The 20,976-nt window shown below is 38.7% G+C and overlaps 1 protein-coding gene across 1 annotated transcript in view; it reads right to left on the bottom strand.

Annotated features, from left to right (window-relative positions):
* dab1a (DAB adaptor protein 1a) overlaps positions 1-20,976 on the bottom strand; it is a 105,532-nt gene that overhangs the window by 46,433 nt on the left and 38,123 nt on the right. Inside the window, 2 exon segments of the mRNA XM_052010718.1 lie at positions 11,948-12,010; positions 15,974-16,033. Of these exon segments, the coding sequence (XP_051866678.1) occupies positions 11,948-12,010; positions 15,974-16,033 (123 nt within the window).

Raw genomic sequence — 20,976 nt, 5'->3', positions numbered from 1 at the left:
AGACACAGCTCAAACACCATCTATAAATTCACTGCTGACACCACTGCTGTTGGCAGAATCTTAGACGGCGATGAGGAAGCATAAAGGAATGGGATAGATCGACTGGTTGAGTGGTGTCACAACAACAACCTCACACTCAATGTCTGCAAGACCAAGGAATTGATTGTGACTTCAGGAAGGGGAAGTCAGGAGAACACACATCAGTCCTCTTTGAAGGGTCAGCAGTGGAAAGGGTGAACAGATTCAAGTTCCTGGGCCTCAATATCTCAGATGATCTATCTTGGGCTCAACACGTTGATGCAATCACGAAGAAGGCATGCCAGCGGCTCTACTTCATTAGGAGTTTGAGGAGATTTGGTATGTCACCAAAGACTCTTGCAAATTTCTACAGATGTACAGTGGAGAGCATTCTGACTGGTTGCATCACTGCCTGGTATGGAGGCTCCAATGCACAGTGATAATAAACCGGATTCTGATTCTGAATCCCTACTGGTCCACAAATCATCTTCATTGTGTTTACCCTTGTTCTCCTTCAAATGCATAGATTAACACACAGTGGGAACCTTTCTCAAAAAAACGAAAGAATAAAACAATTGACTGGACAAAATGGAGTTGAGTTTGGTGAGAACTGAAAAAAATATGGGGCTTTGCCTCCACCCACTGGCATTCCACTGCATTTTATTTGCCACAATTAAAATGTAGGGCAAGGTTTTACCCAGCATTTCACCTGACAGATAACACTTTTGTAGTAGGTAAAACGCTTTCTGCAGTTGTAAAGGCTACAAACCCACTAGATGATTCTGAAGATGCAGGAGGTGATCTGCCATTTATTGCCCAAGCAGAGTGCAAGTAGAGCAAGTCTATTCACTTGAACAGAGAAGAATGACTGCGAGGGAGAAAAGTATACGAATTACTTAATAGGATTTAATAGGATAATTAAATGTACTTAATTGTTTTAAAACAAAAAAATGCTGGAAATACGCATCTGCAGAATGTTTATAATGTTTCTGTGTTTTTCTCATTTTAAACAATTTATTTTAAGAAATTTTAATGATCATTGTTAATCATCTTTGGATGTTTGTAACTGGGAGGGAGAAGATTGGGGAAATCAGGAACATGGGGGGGGGGGTTGGAAAAATCAATCAGGAACTTTGGGGGGATAGGTAGGCTGGGGGTGGTGTTACATTTGAAAGCTGAGTCTCATTGGAGTACAAAGAGTTGGGTTTGTGTTAAAGTGGGGGTGGGATTAGGAGATTCTCATTGTCTTGTGTGTGGGTGGTGAAAGGATCAAATGTAAACTTGAGACTTGCCTTGCAGGGAATTCCAACTATCAATATAAAACGTGGTTTTCCTGGTACTGCCCAATGACAGTCCCTCTTCTGGGACAACAGTCAAAGCTCCTCTGCAAGAAGGAGAAATATTTTAAACTATTCATTATTGGAACATGATTAATTGGTGAGGATCGTATTTATTGTCCATATCTGGTTGTTTCGATAAAGACTTTTTCTCTAATAGCTGCACACTGTGTATCTCAGTTGAGTGATGTATTAGACTTCCTCAGATCCTGTTCATTTAGATCCGAAGCTGCATTTAGGTAACAGCAGTTTCTTTGTGTTGCTTAAAGAATATGATTCAATCAGTTGGGTGGCTTAATTCAACAACTTCATCATCACTTTCATCGCTACCAATTTATTTATTTCAAGATTTTGAAATCCAATTCAAATATGACTGCAGGATTTGGACTTGTTTCCTCTGGATTATTACACCTCGGTAATACAACCACCTGCTGCACCTCTGAAGATGGCAAAGTAACCAAAAGAGAATAACAGAAGACCAACACACAACGAAAATAATGTAATTCTGAATCACACATGTTTCATAATAATTCCAAACCAATTTGAGGACTCAAGTTTAACCACACCATCAGAGTCCAAGAGATATGTAGCTGGCTGACTTTCCCTGAAAGTAAAATTTTGAAGTAAATATTTGGAGCTTTTTTCCTTTCTCAAATGATGAGAAATTTGATGTTGATGTGAATTTGATGTTAAGTCACTTCATTGTTTTTATCTCAGAATTACTATTCTGCAAGCAGGAGCGTGATTGGAATTGGAAAGGCTAGTCCAGGACATTTTATTTTTGAACTTTTACTGGTTGCTTCATCTCCTGGAAATGGGGTCGTCACCAAAGGGAAAGGTATTACCTGCAGCAAGTATTAACGCTAACATTACCAGTGTAGTATCATATTGAATTTATCAGCATTCAGTTGCTATTCAAACAAATGCAGATTGAGAACATGGCTTTGATGCTGTTATTGGTTAGACAAGCATGGGCCCCAATAGCGCTGAATTGCATTCCTATGTCTCTGCTAGTTTTTGGTCAGGAAACTGCCCATGGGTGGTTAAATGCACTCACTGAGCTCTGGTCACCAGCATACAGATGCTCATTAAATGTTAATAGTAACAATGAGCTGAGTGCATCATCTTGACACCTCAAGGAAATTACACAGCCAGAACCATTTTGCAGTGCTGCAGACTGTGTAAGCTGGCTTATTAATATACCATTATATACTGTTTACAAGTCAAATGGAATCATTGCCTAGATAATAGAGTAAATAATTTGATTAATAAACCACTGCTATTTAATTTCAGAAAATTTCATAAAATTCTGACTGAAAAAGTAGTCAATACTGACGGTTAAAAATGCTCCTATAATAAAACAACCACTTTAACAATCATATTCTTTAAGGGTAAGTAATAGGTACATAGGAGAAGAGTGCAGAAATACATACGTTATTAAGAAGATGGCCAACCATGAAAGCCTTCTCCAAACTGCAGTTAAGTAGAATGAACTTTCATATGCGAATACACCAGATATCAGCTACACTGCGCTAACTGGAATATGTACCTTCTTTTACATTGTATGGCATTTATCAATAGAAGTTTACAGCATGTATACCTTCACTTAAAGCTGCAGTGAAGTGAATCCTGGCCATTATAAATAAATCTATAGAACACAGTGACACACATACAACTAATGCAAATACAAGTCCTATTTTTGATATTTGTTTCAATAGATATTCTTGCAATGGAAGAATGTGGGGTATGTGATTTCTTTACTTTTTTTAAGAGGATAAAGTTGGATTTTCTTGACCTATACATCATCTTTGGTCAAGAGGGAGGCTGGGGGAACTGCTTATGTCATTGGAAGGTGCGCAAGACCAATCTGTGGTACTCCTTGAATATAATCTGGCCTTCAACTGATGCCTCTCATTAGAACAAAAGCTTAGCACACAAGTGCATCGATCTGGGATATCAGGTATGGCTACTTTGTAGTGCAGGCTCCAGTACTCCACTTTACCTATTCAAGATGTGTTTTTGTAATAAGGTTATAATGTAATTATGGATGCTTCAATATCCTTTAGCATGATTCATCTAAAATTACAACCTAACAACAGGCCCCATCCACCCACACAGTTAGTCCATCATGTTTGTGTACTTTGCCTCAGTGATTAAATTTTTCCATTGACTGTGTTACTAATCTTCTTCCCTCTACCTTTCCACTGTAATACTTCCTTACTTTCAGCTGCCATGTAAATCATACAAAGACACTGCTTGCTATAAAACAAGTGTCCGACATGTTTCTTTACCTCACACTGAATGGATAGGTTACTAAAGGACAACGGGCTTAAATCTACTGGCAAATTTATCAGACCCTTCAGGGATAATTGAATAAATTTATACTTTATTCTCCAAAGAATTGATTGAAAGGTTATAGGCAAACTGCTCTGAAAATTGACAAGAGTTCCAATTCATTGTAGAAGATTGAAATGTACTGTAAAAGTTAGATGTTTCTCTGTTTCTCTTCTCACAGATGTGGCCTGACATGATGACTATTTCCAGCATTTTCCATTTTTATTTTAACTTTCCCTACTTGAATGTTTACCCAATGCTGCAAATAGCTACATCCAATCTATTTACTGACAGCACATACCTTAACAGTTTCGTTCTGTTCCTCATCAATCTCCACCAATAGTCCGACATGCTGTAACAGTAAGGTCATTTTCATGTTTGAGAAATGAAACCTATTTTGTAAAGAAAACTGCCCACCGATTATGAAAACTTTGAAGATGACTGGGTGCCATTACCTTAATTGCTCATGAATGAAACTAATCTTTATTTAAAATGAATTTAGTTTGGCAGTAAATATAATGCAGCTTTATTCAAAATTGATTTTTTATCTACAGTAAGAAGTCTTCCTACTGTGTATCACTTTATTGATTGAAAGGACACACCACTCATAATTATTCTCATCATCCTCCTTTTATTGTTCATTGTTTCCTTCAGGCAGCAGCAACTCTGGTTTGGTAAAGATGGGGATAGTGTTCTCAGAAGGTTAGGAAAATAAGAGGAATCTACTACCAGAGAGGTAAAAATGAGACTTGTGAAGGTGTTGCCAGGTCTGGAGAATCTTTGCTTTGAGAAAAGTTTGCTTAGATATGGATTGTTCTCAAGGAGGCTGAGGAGAGGTTTAACTGTGTATAAAGTCATGAGACGCTAAAATAGAGCAGATAGGAAGAATTTTTTTAAATAAATTTTTTAAAATTTTATTTACAGCGTGGTAACAGGCCCTTCTGGCCCAATGAGTCCGCGCCGCCCATTTTAAACCCAAATTAACCTACCCATACGTCTTTGGAATGTGGGGGGAAACCGGAGCACCCGGAGGAAACCCACGCAGACACGGGAGGACATACAAACTCCTTACAGACAGCGATGGGAATCGAACCCCAATTGCTGGCACTGTAATAGCGTCGCGCTAACCGCTATGCTACTGTGCCGCCAGTTTCCATTGAAGAGAGGTCAATATAAGAGGCAGACAGATTAGTAGGAGTTGAGGAAAAACTCTCCAAACATAAAGTAGTATTTAAATGCAATGAGGGTTTATGAGCACTCTATGTTCTAGAACCTACAAATTTATGGATCAAGGGATGAGAAGTGGGGTAAAGCTCAGATCTCTTTTCACTGACACCAGGACAATTGGCCAAATACCCTCCTAGTGCGATAGAAATGTCCATGTTCTCCTGATAGTTGTCAAATATATTCCACCACACCATAGTAAGAATGTTTAAATAGTTTAAAACAACGTTATTATTCCCAAAATCAGAAACACCAATAAAAGATCTAGTTATCCAAATTGTAAACTACCAACCACAGTGTAGAATGCTGCAGACAGTAAGATCCTGGACTAAATGTAAAATGTGGTGTGCTGCAGAGGGAGAGGCAGCAAAGTTCCAGAGAAACTGTGCAGGGCAGTGTGGTGCAGAACCACAGACACAGCAAGATCCTGGATTAAATATAGAGCACAGTGCTGTGGAGCCAAAGGAACTGGAATTAGAATTGGAATTTGACACGTACAGTACTGTGAGGTACATGCCAGAGCACAGAGGTAGCAAGATCCAAGGTTCACTGGTACAGAGTGGCGTGGTGCAGAGACAAAGGAACAGCAAGATCCCAGATAAACTATACAATGTGGTTTGAAGCACCTCAGGACATAAAGACAGTAAGATCCACGATTAAGTGATGTGTGTTTTGGAGTCACAGAGACAGCAAGATCCCAGTTTAAATATACAGTCTGGCACAATTCACACTGAAATGCAGAGACTGCAAGAACTAAGATAAAACAGACAGTGTGGCGCATGTGGGAGCCACAGAGACAACAAGATCCTGGTTTAACTGTACAGAATGGCATGATGCATGCTGGAGCACAGAGACAGCAAGATTCCAGGTTAAGTGGTCTACTTGTTGGACATGGAGAATGACAGATGCTGGACTAAACATACTGTGTGGATTGAATCATAGGGCAGGATAAACCAAACATTACGTCATCTTATTACAATATGCCCCATATCGCAGAGCAGGAGGTTGAGGTTTCTGCCATACTCTCTTCTTCCTGCTGAAGGTTAATGAGAATGTGAACAAAATTTGGATAAGCCGTGAGGAATAATAACAACTTGCAATGTCTCCAGAGGACAAGAGGCACCCTGTGGAAGGCCACTGCTGCTCAAGTCACTGAAAATGAAAGGAAAGGTAACAGAGGGGAGAAAGTATTAACAATATCTCAACCTGTAAAATTTTAATGTATTTGATTATACTGCACTTTATACTTTTAAAAATATAAGGTAAAAGACTGAATTTCAAATTATTGCTTATGTACAAGAAAAGAAAGAACTTGCTCTTATGCTTTACAACTGAAGAAATCATTGCCTTGAGATACTTGAAATATAACCATTAGACTTAGTGTAGTCTAACAACAGAAAATTTGCACACAGCAACCACAAAGGCATTGAAGTTCCAACAACTAACAGAAAAATATTGGAATGAATACTTGAAGCAAACTACAGATTCACTGGTTCACTCTTACTCAACAAAAAGAAGAAATCTTCATGACAACTAAGGGGATGCACATTTACTACAGGAATCTTAGAACTTGGGCAAAAGTCTGAAATACAAACAAAAAAGTACTCAGGACATCAGGGCAGCTTTTGTGGAGATAGATACAGATAAAAGGTCATTGACCTAAAACAATGGCATGCTGCTGGCTGGCCAGCACATCTGTAGAGAACCATTGGCTAGCACCAGCAGCACATATCAGAGGAGCTGTCACTCTGCTCCTGCACTCTCCATGGGCTCCCTATGCAGCAAGCTTGCCTTAACCAATGCATCGATGTATACTTATGTTTTGAATTAATTTAAGTTTTTTAGTAGAGGTTAATTTTTATATTATTTTTTCAACTGTTTGCAAATGTCTCTAATCATCAATGGTATTCTAAAAGGAGCTGTCAGAAGGCCATCAGGGCATCCCATGAGAGGGACCTTACTTTCTGCTACCTGTGGCTGCTTACACCTTGCAGATTGGTCACAGTGGTCATACCAGAAGAAGCCATGCAGCTGCAAACATTTTGTTTGCCTTTCAACTGCCATGGACGGTGACTGCCAAATATGGAATTGGATAGGTATGATCCAGCCCATTTAACTGTTTCTCTTTCTATGAATGTTGCAGCCATGTTGTGCCTTTATAGCTTTCTGTTTTTGTTTCAGATTTCCAGCATCTGCAGCATTTTGCTTTTTAAAGTAATCAAATTTTCCTACCAATGATTAATAGAGATATGAGAAAGCACATTACTAGACAAGTTTGTTGAAGTAGATGAGTTTGTAGACAGAGGAGTGAAGAACTTGCTAAGATGGGAAGCTAGAGTTCATGTTCAGCAAAAGAAAAGCACAGTACCTTTTCTATTCCTGAGATGTGTTTTTACTCTCAGTATAAATGTTGGAATTCAGCATATTTAATTGAGTTTAAATGAGACATAATACATTAAATCTTCCTTTTAAAGAAATAATTTTTGTATTTTTTTAACTGATTTGTTAACTTTTACATTTATTCAACCCGTGAATGCATTGCTTTACCATGGTGCTGAGCCATAGAGGGGCTTATAAAGTATCACAGAGTATTGAAATTTGAGGAATATGTTCGAAGGGTGAGGGCACATTGATGGAAATTCTGTAAAGGACAGTATGAATGACATTGGAGCAAACAATGGGATGAAATCCACTTTTGAAATAGGATTTACTGAATCAAAACTTTATTCTTTGCTTTCTCGATAATCACCAGAGTCATTCTCTTCTCCTCACTGACTCATTCAGCTTAGCTGGTTTCCCTGTCAGGTTTTATAATGATCTTCATACAGATAATAAGAAGCACAGGGATTATTTTATATCATAAACTAACAGGTGGTTATCCCTTTTATGATCCAGCATTGAATATTTTGTGAAAAGCTGATTGTATCATTCAATGTTAATGCACTATACTTGAAATTTATATACAACTGGTTGAAGTAGTTCTTAGTTAAATAGAAATGCATTCAGGGAACAAATATTTGTTATAATAAACTGCTTAATATCTGGAGCTATGTTGAATTATTATTACAATCTCACAACTGATACATGCCTTTTAAACAAAATGTAATGAATTGTTGAATGGAGATTTTCAAAATATTAATTACATTCTATGTGGTTATCTGTCTTTCTCATTTGCATTACTTCCCTTCCCCAGCAAATCAAGATTCTAATATGTCCTACCCCACCTCTATCTCACTGACATCTAGCTTGATCCTTCCGCCATCCTCAGTCAGAGTGTTCACCCACACTGGATGTGTACAGTATGTTCCAACCATGTTTGGAAGATGGAAGCCGCAGACTGGTCCCTGACACAAGTGTGTTCACTGAACACCACTGCCATCCCTTTTCCTGGCAACTGTCTGAAACTAAACTTGGTGTTATTTTGACTCCAAGATGAGCTTCAAATAATCTTCCCATCTTTGTGATTTCCTCCAATCTATAACCTAAAGAAGTATTTATTATTTTCTAATTCTGGTCTATTGATCATCCTGAATTTCAACGCTCTACCAATTGTGGCTGGACCTTTTTCCGCCAAGGCTCAAAGCTCTGGACTTCCCTCCTGAAACAACTTTGACTCTCTCTCTCCCTTTCTTCCTTTATGTGGCATCTGCAGAAAGAAGGCAGGAAACAAACTGCCATATCGGAGATAATGTGTTCCTGTGAAAGTACAAAAGCCAGTACACAAAGTACAAAGGTATGATGCAAGCAGGGAACAGTAACAAGGGTCAGGGAGAATATAGGAGTTAATGAGCTAAAAATTATTAAGTAAAGAATAACATCAATAAGAAATAAGGACAAGAAAAAACTGTAAAGGAGCATAAAGATCTCATGGAAAATCAAAGTTTATTTGTGCAAGCTGACCTCATGGCTAGAGCCTGCACAATGTTTAAGGCAATAAGGAGGTGAGAAAGTCCAGGAGAAGGTGGTGATATTCTGCAAGATAAAAGCACCAAGCTCCTGAGGGATGAACACATGGTGAAAAGACACTTCAAAACAAGAAAGTTGACATGGTTTTGCCATGAGTTCTTAATTTTTTTGTGTATTCATATGAAAATCATTATCAACATTGTTTCCTTGGACCCTAGGAAACCTAGTTGCACCAGAAAGCACTTCCAAATGTTTGAGTGGTTTCTTTGGTGTTGATTTCTCCTGCCTTTTATATCATAGTTTTTTTGTCTGGTAATTAGATTTCCAGTATTACTAAGTTGCCTGTAATAGATTTCTTAACAATAAAATATCTGAATCAATTTGGATCTTTTGTATCCTTTGAAGCTATGCCCATATGAAGATAGGGTAGGGAATCAAAGAAATCATTTAGTATGCTTGCCTTAATAGGCTGAGGCATTTACAAGAGTTGGTATGTCATGTTGCAGCTGTGCAAAATGTTGGTTAGACTGCATTTGGAACATCATGTATAATTCTGGTTACTGCACTACTGGAAGGGTGTGGCAGAAATAGATAGAGTGCTGAAGAGATTCACCAGGATATTCAAGGGTCATTAACCTGAAATATGAACTCTGTTTCTCTCTCCACAGGTGCTGCCTGACCTGCTGAGCATGTCTAGCACATTTTCTGTTTTTATTTCAGATTTTTGGCATTTGTAGTCTTTTTGATTTTCAATTAATATTTTACTTGCATTGAAAGAGTTGTTTTGATATTTAATCAACAAAAACTGTTACAGCATGGAAGGGGGCCATTCAGCTGGTGGAGTCCATACCAGTTCTCTGTAAGAGTAATCCAGGCAGTCCACTGCACTGTTCTCTTCCCATAGCCTTGCAAATTCTTTTATTTCAGATACTTAATTAGCTCCCTTTAGAACACTACAATTGAATCTGTCTCCACTATTATCTCTTTCAGTGCATTCCAGACCCTATCCACTGCCCCTTTTGATTCTTTTGCCAGTCACATTTGTTCAAAGTATTGTAGTTCTTGACCCCTCTGACAATGGGAACTGTTTCTTAATATTTCCTCTGTCTACACCCTTCAAAATTTTAAGTATCTCTATCAGATTTCCTTGCAACCTCCCCTGTTCCAAGGACAACAACCACAGCTTCTCCAGTCTATCTACATAAGAAACATCCCACAATCCTGGAATCATTTTTGTAAATCTATTCCCCATCCTCTCCAAAACTTTTATATCTTTCCGAAAGCGCAATGGTTAGATTGGAAAGAATCTCCCAGCTGTGTTTTATATAAGTTCATTGTGACTTACTCATTTTTCTGCCCTGTACCCAGGGTTCTGGATGCATTTTTTAAACTACTTTCTCAACATGCTCTGCCACTCCCAATAAACTGCGCACATATGCACACTGTTGCCCTGGCCCCCCCACCACCCCCGGCCCCGAATTCACTGTTCTTCTATCCTTTTTAGAAGGGGTATCACTTCTTCAGTTAATGATTGCATTGCTACACCCCAAGACATTTTAATCTGGTTATGGGTAAAATCCATTTTTTTCAGGAGTGTTGAAATTATTAAATTGACGTATTTTCAAATCTCCTCTGGCCATAGAAGGGGTGAAAGATGGCTGGAAGACAGCAAACGTGGTACATTTATTTAAAAAGGGCAGCAGGAATAAGCCAGGTAATTGCAGGCTCATGAATCTAACATCAGTGGCAGTGAGTTTATTAGAAACATTCTAGGAAACAGGATTAATCTGCCCTTGGACTGACAGGGTTTAATCAAACATGGCTTTGTTAAAGGGAGATCTTATCCGAGGAACTTGGTTAAATTTTTTGAGATGACCAAATGTATTGACAGGGGTAGTGCAGTTAGTGTCATCAATGGAGACTTCACCAGGAATTGGATCCAAAATTGGTTTGGTGATAAGAGACAGTGGGTGATGGTCAAAGTTTGATCTTGCAATGGTATACCACATGGATCAGTGCTGGAATCCTTCTTATTGTTATGTACATTAACAATATGGATGTGAATGTGAGAGGTGCAAATAACATGAAAATTGATGGTGGTGTTGATAGTTCAATTGTGGAACAATATTGATCGATTGGTAAGATGGGCCAAGAAATGGCAGATAAAATTTAATTCCAAAAAATGCAAGGTGATGCACTTTGGATGAACTAAATGACTCGGATATGCACAATGAATGGTAGGACCCAAGGAAGTACTGTGGAACAGAGAGCGCTTGGTGTAAATGTTTAAGGATTCCTAAAGGCAGCAACGCAGATGGTTAAGAAGGCATAGGGATAGTTCTGTTCATTAACCTGAGCGTAGAATACAAATGCAAGAAGGTTATGGTACAACTTTATAAAGCAGGAGTACTGTGTGCAGTTTTAGTTGTCACACTATAGGAAGTTTTTGACTGTACTGGAGAGGGCACAGAGGACGTTGTCTGGGATGGAGTGTTCAGCTATGAAGTGAGAGTGGATAGGCTGAATCTGTTTTCCTTGGAGCAGTGGCGTCTGAGGAGGACCTGACAGAGGTAAACAGAATTATGAGGGGCACAGATGGATTACGCAGTGGAAAACTTTACCTCTTATCAGAGATGTTGAAAACCAGAGGGCATAGATTTAAGGGGTAGGAAGTTCAGTTGGGATTTGAGGAAGAATTTTTTTCACCCAGCGGATGGTTCAGATATGGAATGCACTTCCTGAGGAGGCGATGGAGACAGATACTCTCACAACATTTAATAAGTATTTAGAGGAGAACTTAAAATGTCAGGGCATGGAAGGCTATGGGTTGAGTGTGAGAACATGGGATTAGTATGGATAGGTAGTTGATGGGCAGCACGAACAATGGGCTGAAGGCTCTGTTTCCCTGCTGTAAGACTCTATGACATTGATGAAATTGATGCTAAAGTCAAACCCAATATGCCACATACCCAGAGATTAGATGAAAGCATATTTTAACATAGTTCAATAAGCTGACATACTAAGCTTCAAAAGCAGAATTATAGAGGCAATATATCTTTTAATAAAAGCTCAACAAATGATTAGAAATACAAAGATAGTTATTTTAGAACAAGATATATGATACAGACTTGACTCACTGGTTGGCTTTTTGGCACATCATAGACACCTTCCTTCTGATGGCTGGTGGGCACCTAGTTGTTCAGTAATCAAACAAATATTCTAATTAATACATGAACAGGCAGGGACTAGAAGTTAATGGACTATGTGCAGGCAGATGGGATTAGTTTAGATTCATATCATAGTCAACGCAGACATGGCGACTCGAAAGGTCTGTTCGACGTTCTATGTAATCAGAGGCAGTAGAAGTCTAGCAACTCCTCCTGGAAACAGCACCGATATTAAACAGCCAATATGCAGCCAATGTTGCCCTATTCTCTATTTACACATTTGAGAAAAATGGGGCAGAAAATGTATGTAATTTACACTTAACATTTTCAGTTTAGCTTAAACCACTAAACTAACAGCTGTTCATAAACACAGTATAAATTGCCTCTGACTTTTCACTCTCAAGCCACTTGACTTGCTTCCAATTTCCAACAATATTTTTCTGAAGAAGTGCATGAAATGAGTCTGGGATAATTTTTTATCTCATTTTTCTTCACTAAGAAAATCAATTCTCTACTCAGAGTTCCATTACAAAGAAGTGGCTGAGATCTGGAACTTAGCACACTAAGGGAGCATAGGTATATCACTGAATACAACACCTGGGTGCAAAACATCATGCTAGGACGTTATTATTAGATATATAGTTGAAATGAATCCCAAATCTACATGTAAAATATGGATCCCAGGAATTTTTATTTAATTCCTATCAAAATAATCTTAATAACATCAACCTGTAATATTCTAATATATATATATTTTTAAAATTACATTGATTAATGATTACTATTATCCAGTGGTGATTATATAATTATTCATAAGTAGAGTATAATAAAAATATTAAAGATGTGCACTCCTAACAAAACCACCCTCTGATAACCTGGTTTCAATAGTTCTCACCAACGCAATAGTCATTCTGACACTTCATTCAGTCCAAAGGAACAACACATGCTAGCCAGCAACAAAGGACATGTTGTTAGTGAGTGTCACAATTCTGTCATAACTTGTAGCATGTACTGAGTGCAAGGAGCTTGAGGACTTCTTTGTCACTAAGAACAAGCCCATCCAGCCAGCCTCTACAGTGGGACTACCTTTCACTACCTACCAGGGCAACATTCTAATATACTCCAAGTTTAGCCCCAAACCCAGATCTTTTTCTCCTAGCTACTCTCATATTGTCCTCAAACTCACCCTTCTGCTCCCTTGACCCTATTCCTATAAACTGCTGATCACTCAACATGTCCTTCTCTGGCCCATGATAGTGCTAACAATTCCTTGTCCTCCAGAATTGATCCCTTTTCTTCAAATCTGCTGTCATCACCCCTCTCCTCATAAAACAGCCCTGCCTCTCCAATCTTAAAAATAACTATCCAATCTCCAAGCTCACTTTCCTCTCCAAAGTCTCTTGACCTGTAACCTCCCAGAGTCCTGAAACTCGTTATTTGGATACCTCCAATTAGGTTTCATTTCCTGCCATAGTACAGCAGCAGCTCTAACCAAAGTCAACTATGATATCCTGTATGATTGTGACAAAGACCTCAACCTGTCTTCAGTTACTGATACCGTTCACCACAGCATCATCTTCCAATGCTTCTACACAGTCATCTAGCTGGTGAGGCTTCTTGGTTCAGTTCCTTTCTATCTAGTCTGGGCCAAAGAATTACTAACGATCGCTTGTTTTTCTCTGCCTGTATATCCCTCAAAGATCTATCCAGGCCCCTTCTGGATTTCATTTATATCTTGCTCCTCATCCAAATACAGAATATCAGAATCTACATGGACTCTGAAAACACACAATTTTAACTAATTATCACACAGCCTGACCCATCCTGTATCTAAATTTTCAAACAGTTTACACTATATACAATATTGGATAAGGAGAAATTTTCTTCAACTAAATACAGGCAAATCCAAGCCTTGTCCTCTGTTCCTCTCACAAACCTCATTTCCTGGTGCGACACCATTCCTTGTCAGAAACTGCCTGAAAGCAAAAAGACTTGCTTGATACCACTTTCGACCTAGGGGTGCTTTTCAACACTCATATCCTTACCATTACTGAGGTTGCCCTGTTTTCACCTCAACAACACTGTTGCCACTTCCTCAGTTGCTACCGCTAGACATGACTATTTCAATGCTTTCCTGAGTGGTCTTTTTCATTATACACACTGTAAAATTCAGATCATTCAAACTCTGCTCCAAATGTTCTGGCATGCACTAATCTCATTCTTCCAACACTCTTGTATTTACTAACCTACACTGTTTCCCAATTTAATAATGCCAATTTTAAGATTCTCATCCAGGTTTTAAAATTCCTTCTAGTTCTTGTGACTCTCTACTTTTGTATTCTCCTCTGAAATATTTCAATCCTCTAATTCAGATCCCTTACTCATCTCTGAATATAATCACTCCATTTCAGGGCTCTGTGCCTTCAGATGTCAAGACCCTAAGTTTTGAAATTCCCTCACTGAACTTCTTTGCCTTTCTAACTCTCTTTCCTCCTTCAAAGCACAGCTTAAACTACCCCTTTAACCAAGGATTTGTCATCTGTCCTACCTCCTCGTTTCCAAGCAACACCTCATCCAAAAACATGACACTAGTTTCAACACTGACACTGACAAAATCATATTTTACTTCACCACCACTTCTCAAAATCATTTCCAGTATTGTATTGTTGTTTATTTACACTCCACTGAAGCTTGGGAACTTTTTGTCATTTTGGAAGATATTGTGGGATTTAGAATGTGTCCTAATGGAGCAACATAGTGATGATTTATTCTGGTATTGGCCTTCACAATTCAAAAAAATCCATGGAAAATTTTTTGAATTGTGAATGCCATTACCAATATTATATTGAAGTAATTGTAACTGAACTGGTATCTAAAACCAATTCATAATTTCTTTGAGTAAGCTGCATATTTACTGCTGATTCTAGTGATGTAAATTCGTAATAATGATACAACATAGGATTCCATTCAACTTATCAGGCCTGCACTAGTTTTGTTTAAACTATCCAGTAAGTCCCTCATTCTTTTGCCATAATCCTTATGGTAAAAGTTAATATCATTCTCTCATTTTTTACATTATATTCAGATTTGGAAGACTTGAATTCTTACTTTATATCCAAATGGAATATTTACCACTTATTAGACAGTGGGAAATAAGCAAATTAAGGATTTTTATTTATTAAAAAAGGCTCTTGCAACACAATGTCAAGTTTTTGTGACCTTAATAATGGTGAATGTTGGGAATATATACCACACAGCAGAGGTTATATAGGCTTTACCAACAGAGAACACAATGCCTGCATTGAAATCATACAGAACAAGCTGTTGTAGCAATACTCCAAATTGCCATATACAGCAAACAACTTCAACATTTTAATTGGCATGACATTTGGAACAAATTCATCCTCATAAACAATGCTCAGGATTATTCAAACCATCAGCATGGAAACATGGAAATTAAATCGATGGCACAATAAGAGACTGCCTCACTTAGCAACTGTTGCTAATGCATTTACAGAGTCACAGCATCAAATCAGATTGAATTATTTTCTTGTTTCCTAGACAACAGCAACATGAACTGATGTCAGTAGTTATTTTAAAGTTAAAGCATATAACTTCCTCAATTTTGTTTGGAGTTGTTTCACACTGTGGCTCTTTTATGCCACCTATTTAACTGTCTTAGTGACATCTTACTGTAATCTCCCCACAGAAACCTATTGACGAGTGGTATAAAATACTGTCTTGCTACTACACTGAGAGGTTGCTTAATTTTCTATCAATCATTAACCCTTAAAATGATTATCATTTTAATGAAACTTATGTCAAAATCTTTATGTAAAAGCTTGCCAATAATAATTATAAATGATAACAAACATGTCTGTCCTTTGAACACTATAGTCGTGTTTGGTAAGAAACTGGGAGCTATACAAATGAAAGTATATGTATCAAGAAAATGACTCTGAATAGTTTAAGATCAAAAGTTTGTACCTGGTAAATGCTCTCCTCTGTTTCACGGATTGGTTCATGTCCAGCTTCAAATACAATGTACTGTAACATTGCCAGCACAAAGCGGAAAGCAAAAAGGCAAAAGAGTAGGAAAGCACATGGTGATTTAAGAAGTTGGAGCAAAGAAAAATCAAAAGCAAGAGTAAGATCAACAATCTCATAAGATTTTATAGTATAGCTCGATACACAGAGCTAAAGTAAGTGAGAAGCATGGGATCAAACTGGCTGCCCTGCTGGTTCTCCAGCAGTCATAGATTGTTGCTATTAAGTACACTTTCTACAAGACACCATGGTCTAGAAATTGGATCATCAGCACCTTTTTTTATTTAGTGTAAATCATACATAAAAGCCATTTAACCTGGGTTAGTTCACACGAGTCATCATCTCTGGGCAAAATTACATCCATCAAGAAACTGGACTGGGCATGTCTAAATTCACGTTATTGCATCTTATATCACATGTCAGGCATTGCATGTTTCTTCCTTTGCCAATATATGTCATATGTTGAACACTCACAATACCATGAGGGGCATCTTGCACTATTTTGTTACGTTTACTTCTGTTTAAAGAGACATTCTGCCGACATCTGGAGACCAGATTGGGCAGACTCGGAACTGACTGCAGGCTTCTCAGACACCTTCCATAATTTACAGGTGCAACTTTAAGATGACAAAATACTTATTCGCTGCCTCAGAGATGACATCATCTGGCATCACTTCATTACCGGAGGCATCGATCTGGCTGTGACTGACTATGCAAGCTGGGTTGGGACAGCAGGATAGAAGACACAATGAGAAGCATAAATGAAGAGCCTACTCCCAGACAGTTTTCAGAGACACCACATTCTACCAGGAGCTCTCTCTGATGAACGACTTATTCATAGCTTCAGTTATCCAAGGCTTTCATCACTGAGACATGTGTCATGATGTGGGAAGACCTTTAAATAAGGTCTTGCACCTAGACTGCTCCCTCAACAGGGGTCAAGATAATCTTGTCTCACAATTTGTTACTCACTGCAACATTACAGAGATCACTGAGGTCACAGAGATCCTGTATTTCTAAAGAGATAAATACAACTACATTGATCTCAGTGAGGAACAGGTGACACCTCGGGCACTGGGATTTGCCAGCATGGTTGGCTTCCCACATGCAGACAGCTAGTACCTGCTCTTGTGTGCCTAAAAGGACTCCTATTATTGACCCAGACCTTTTCCTCAATAGAAAGGGTTTCCAGTTTCTAAGTGTGCAGGTGGTTGTGGATCACCAGAAGATGTTCCTGATGGTGAAAGCCATTTTTCCAGGAAGCACACATGGTGTATTCATCCTCAGGAAGACTAATGTGATAAATATGTTCTGTGGCCAGTTCTGCCCAATGAGGTGGGTACAAGGGCTACTCTCTGTTCCCCTGGCTTTTCACACCAATGCACAGCCCTACTAAAGCTTCTGGGCACCACTACAACATGTATCCGAATGATGGTGTAAAACACCACTGGTCTTCTGAGACTGGGATTCCAGTGCTTGCATCAGTCTGGGGATGCCCTGCAGGACACTCCCTAAAGCTTCATTGCGTGCTGCACACTGAACAAGCTCAGAACCTAAAGACAGTAGCTGGTGCCAGAAGAGCAGCTTGGAGGCTGAGGGGCTTGAGATGCAGGCTGAAGGACAGTGGGACCAAGAGGAACAGGAGGATGAGGAAAGCTCCCAGGGGAAGACCCAGCAGAACATCACCAGCTCATCTCTGAGCAGAGTGCAGGAGGGAGGTTTCACTGCACATATGTTAAGGGACTTCATGAGAAATACCTTTGGTAGGGACACTACATAGTCCCCAGTGCAAGTTAACCCACTCCACACTCCAATCCTTAACACAGTTAATCAGTACACAGGTTACACATAATAAATCCTCACAACCTCCATTGCAAAACCATATGCACTGATCATAACACTACAATGAATGAATCCTGAAATGGCTGGCTATAACTATTTCTGTAGCACACAGCTCACTCATTTATATCCTGTGAGGCCATAGAATTTATTTCTGCTTTGCTTAAATGACTGGGGACTCTCACACCTGGAGGAGCCACCTCCTACCAGGTTCTTTTTATAGTGATCCTGTCTGATCTCCTGACCCCCCCTTGGCACTCACAGCCTCTGCTTGGCAGGTCTTTCTTGATGAGGATTTCTGTGTTTCTTTAAGTGAATCTCGGATCTGTCTTCCTTTCCCCAGCAGTTTTTCTCTCCTCTGTAAACGCCATATGTTCATTGGTATCTGACTGCCATGGAGAATGTACCTGCAAGGGCTGAAACCCTTCTCAGACTGGTATGCAGCAAATTGTCTGAAACTGCATCAAACTGAGTACAGTCTCCTTGGGAATTGTGTTTTAGCACATTTCTGGGTGTAAACCGCTCTAAAATTGTTTCAAACACCTTTTTAGTCAAATTCATGATGTTTTGCAAACAAATTGAATGGGTGATAACATTACTTGCAGTGCCATTGTAGCACACAAAAAAGGAAGAATCCAATTTCTAGGCATGAATAACAAAACAGGGCTCAGATATTGAAATTATTAATCACCTGTGCTTCACATAAGAGAAGATGCCATATATAGGACTTGGAGCTTTGCATCAATATTTGGCAGGGGTTTATCCAACACTTTAATCTCTTATGCAGTATATTTTCTTTGAAATTTCCTGCACTTCAACGCTTAGTACTTTTGTACTAAATACCCTTATTCAGCAAAAACAACTAATTTAACTTGAATTAGGGATCTTTCAATCATTAATAAAAAAATGTTTGCTAAAGAAATGAGTGTGAGCCTTTTTAATTATAGCTGACCTCAAGTTCAAACTTCCAGCACCCAAAGATATTTTAAAACAGGCATCAAAAATGGTTTCAGCCATGAAGCCTTTTATTAAAGAATGATTTTCATATGTCCATTGGACATATTTGATCTGCATCACACTATTTGAAGTGTAGTTTAGATGGGTGGAGGTGAATTCTATTAGACTGCCTTTCCCTTTAAGATGGAATACTTCACATTCTGAAAGTTAAAATAAAACTGACAAAAAAGAGTGGGTTCGAGTGAGAGTCAGCCCTAATCCTCTAGATGGGATTTAACTGTTTGATTGAATTGCTGGGTTTGCCCAGTGTGTTTTACAAAAGAAAATCACTAATACCACATATCAAGGTCTGACACATTCTTCTCTTTCTGGAGGATTATATTCTTTAGGGTGTTACTCTATTTGAGCTTTTGAAGGATTGTGAAATACAACTGATGAAAGGTGGGTCTTCTGATACATTTGGAATCCATCATCAGGAGACTTATGAAGTGAACAATTTCAAAGGAGAAAGACAGTGTTAGTGAAAACCTGACTGACTTCTGCTAACGTTTTTGGACTCAGTTTCCAGGTTGATTTTACTGTCAGAGAGCTTAATCAAAGGCTGCATCATCAACAGTATATTTTTCCATCCATTAAATCCACAACAAGATAATCTCACTTTATGTACCCATGACTTTGTGATTTGTTCGATCAGTGGGTGGGGCTCCCTATTGGTCATGCACAAATGATAATGCTTTCCCATTGTTTTGGATTTGGTTTCTTTGAAGAGGTAGTACAGTTAATTAAGATTGCTGGTTGGTAGGTTAATTGATGCTGTAAATTGACCTTAGTGTTCTTGGGTGTTGGGAGAAACAGGATGGAGTTGATGGGCAACAGGTTGCAAGGAGATATGGGATAATTGGTCTGAAGGGCTTGCTGCAAGAGCTGGCATGGGGTCAACGAGCTGAGTGGCCTCCTTCTATGTCATAAGAGAATACAACTCAAACAAACTACTTTAAAAAAGAATGGATTTAAGTGAAATCATGGGTTACTTTGGTAGATTGGTAAACTGGTTTATTACTGTGACATGTACCAAGGTACTTGAAAAACTTTGTTTTGCATGCCATCCATACAGATCAGTTCATAACAATAGTGCATTGAGGTAGTACGAGGGTAAACAATAACAGAATGCAGAATAAAGTGTTACAGTTACAGAGAAAGTGCACTGCAGGCAGACAGTAAAGTCAAGGTCATAACAAGGTAGACTGTGAAGGCAAGAGTCCATCTTATCATACTAGGAGACCATTCAATAGACTTATAACAGTGGGAAAGAAGCTGTCCTTGAGCCTGGTGGTATGTGCTTTCAAGGCAGTTGGTCTTTTCTTAAAAATCTGTTTTCACGGGATATATCATTCATACTGTCTCAAAGTGATTTAAAGCCAATGGTTAATTTGGGAAGCTGGCCATTCCCTTGCAGCCAGTTGGCATACAGCAAGATTCCAATAACAATAGTGAAACTACTAAGCAGGTAACTTGTTTTTGGTAGTATTTTTTGGATAGGTTTTCTTTAAATGATGCTGTACACCTTTCACATCTATCTGAAATGAGCGCAGATTGACTTCCTTGGCATTTCTGTCATGCAGAATTCCCTCATTATTGCCTCTCCCCTCCCCCTTATCCTTTTTCCTCCAGCTACAGCCTTCTGAGTTATCTGTGCTCCTTAAAACTCCCAGAATTAATTATCCCAGAATTAAATGGCTCAGGTCTGAAATTCCCTTTCTAAACTTCCATCTCTTCCTTTAAAGCACACCATAAAACCTACATCTTTGACCGAGCTCTTAGGCATCTGTCCTAACATCTTATATGGCTGGGTGTCAAATTTTACTTGATGACACTTGAGTTGTTTGCTACATTAAAGGGGCTTTCTAAACATTTTATTGTTGTTGAATAGTGTATCTAGTAAAATAGTGTGGTGTTCAGAAAAAATGTACTCATTGGAATCCTATTAGTTATCATATGTTCCACCTTCTCCCTACAATCTGCTCTTCATCCCACTCTCATTTATCCTGAATGCTTTTAGGGTTTTGTGGTTTGCAGGATCAAACCAGTTCGTTTGGTTCTGGCTAGTATACTATAAATGCCTTAAAAATGAGCATTTCTGCCATGCA

This window comes from Pristis pectinata, chromosome 3 (genome assembly GCF_009764475.1).
Source record: "Pristis pectinata isolate sPriPec2 chromosome 3, sPriPec2.1.pri, whole genome shotgun sequence".
NCBI lineage: Eukaryota > Metazoa > Chordata > Chondrichthyes > Rhinopristiformes > Pristidae > Pristis > Pristis pectinata.
The sequence above is the reverse complement of the archived record's forward strand: the minus strand, read 5'-3'. Positions and strand labels throughout refer to the sequence as shown.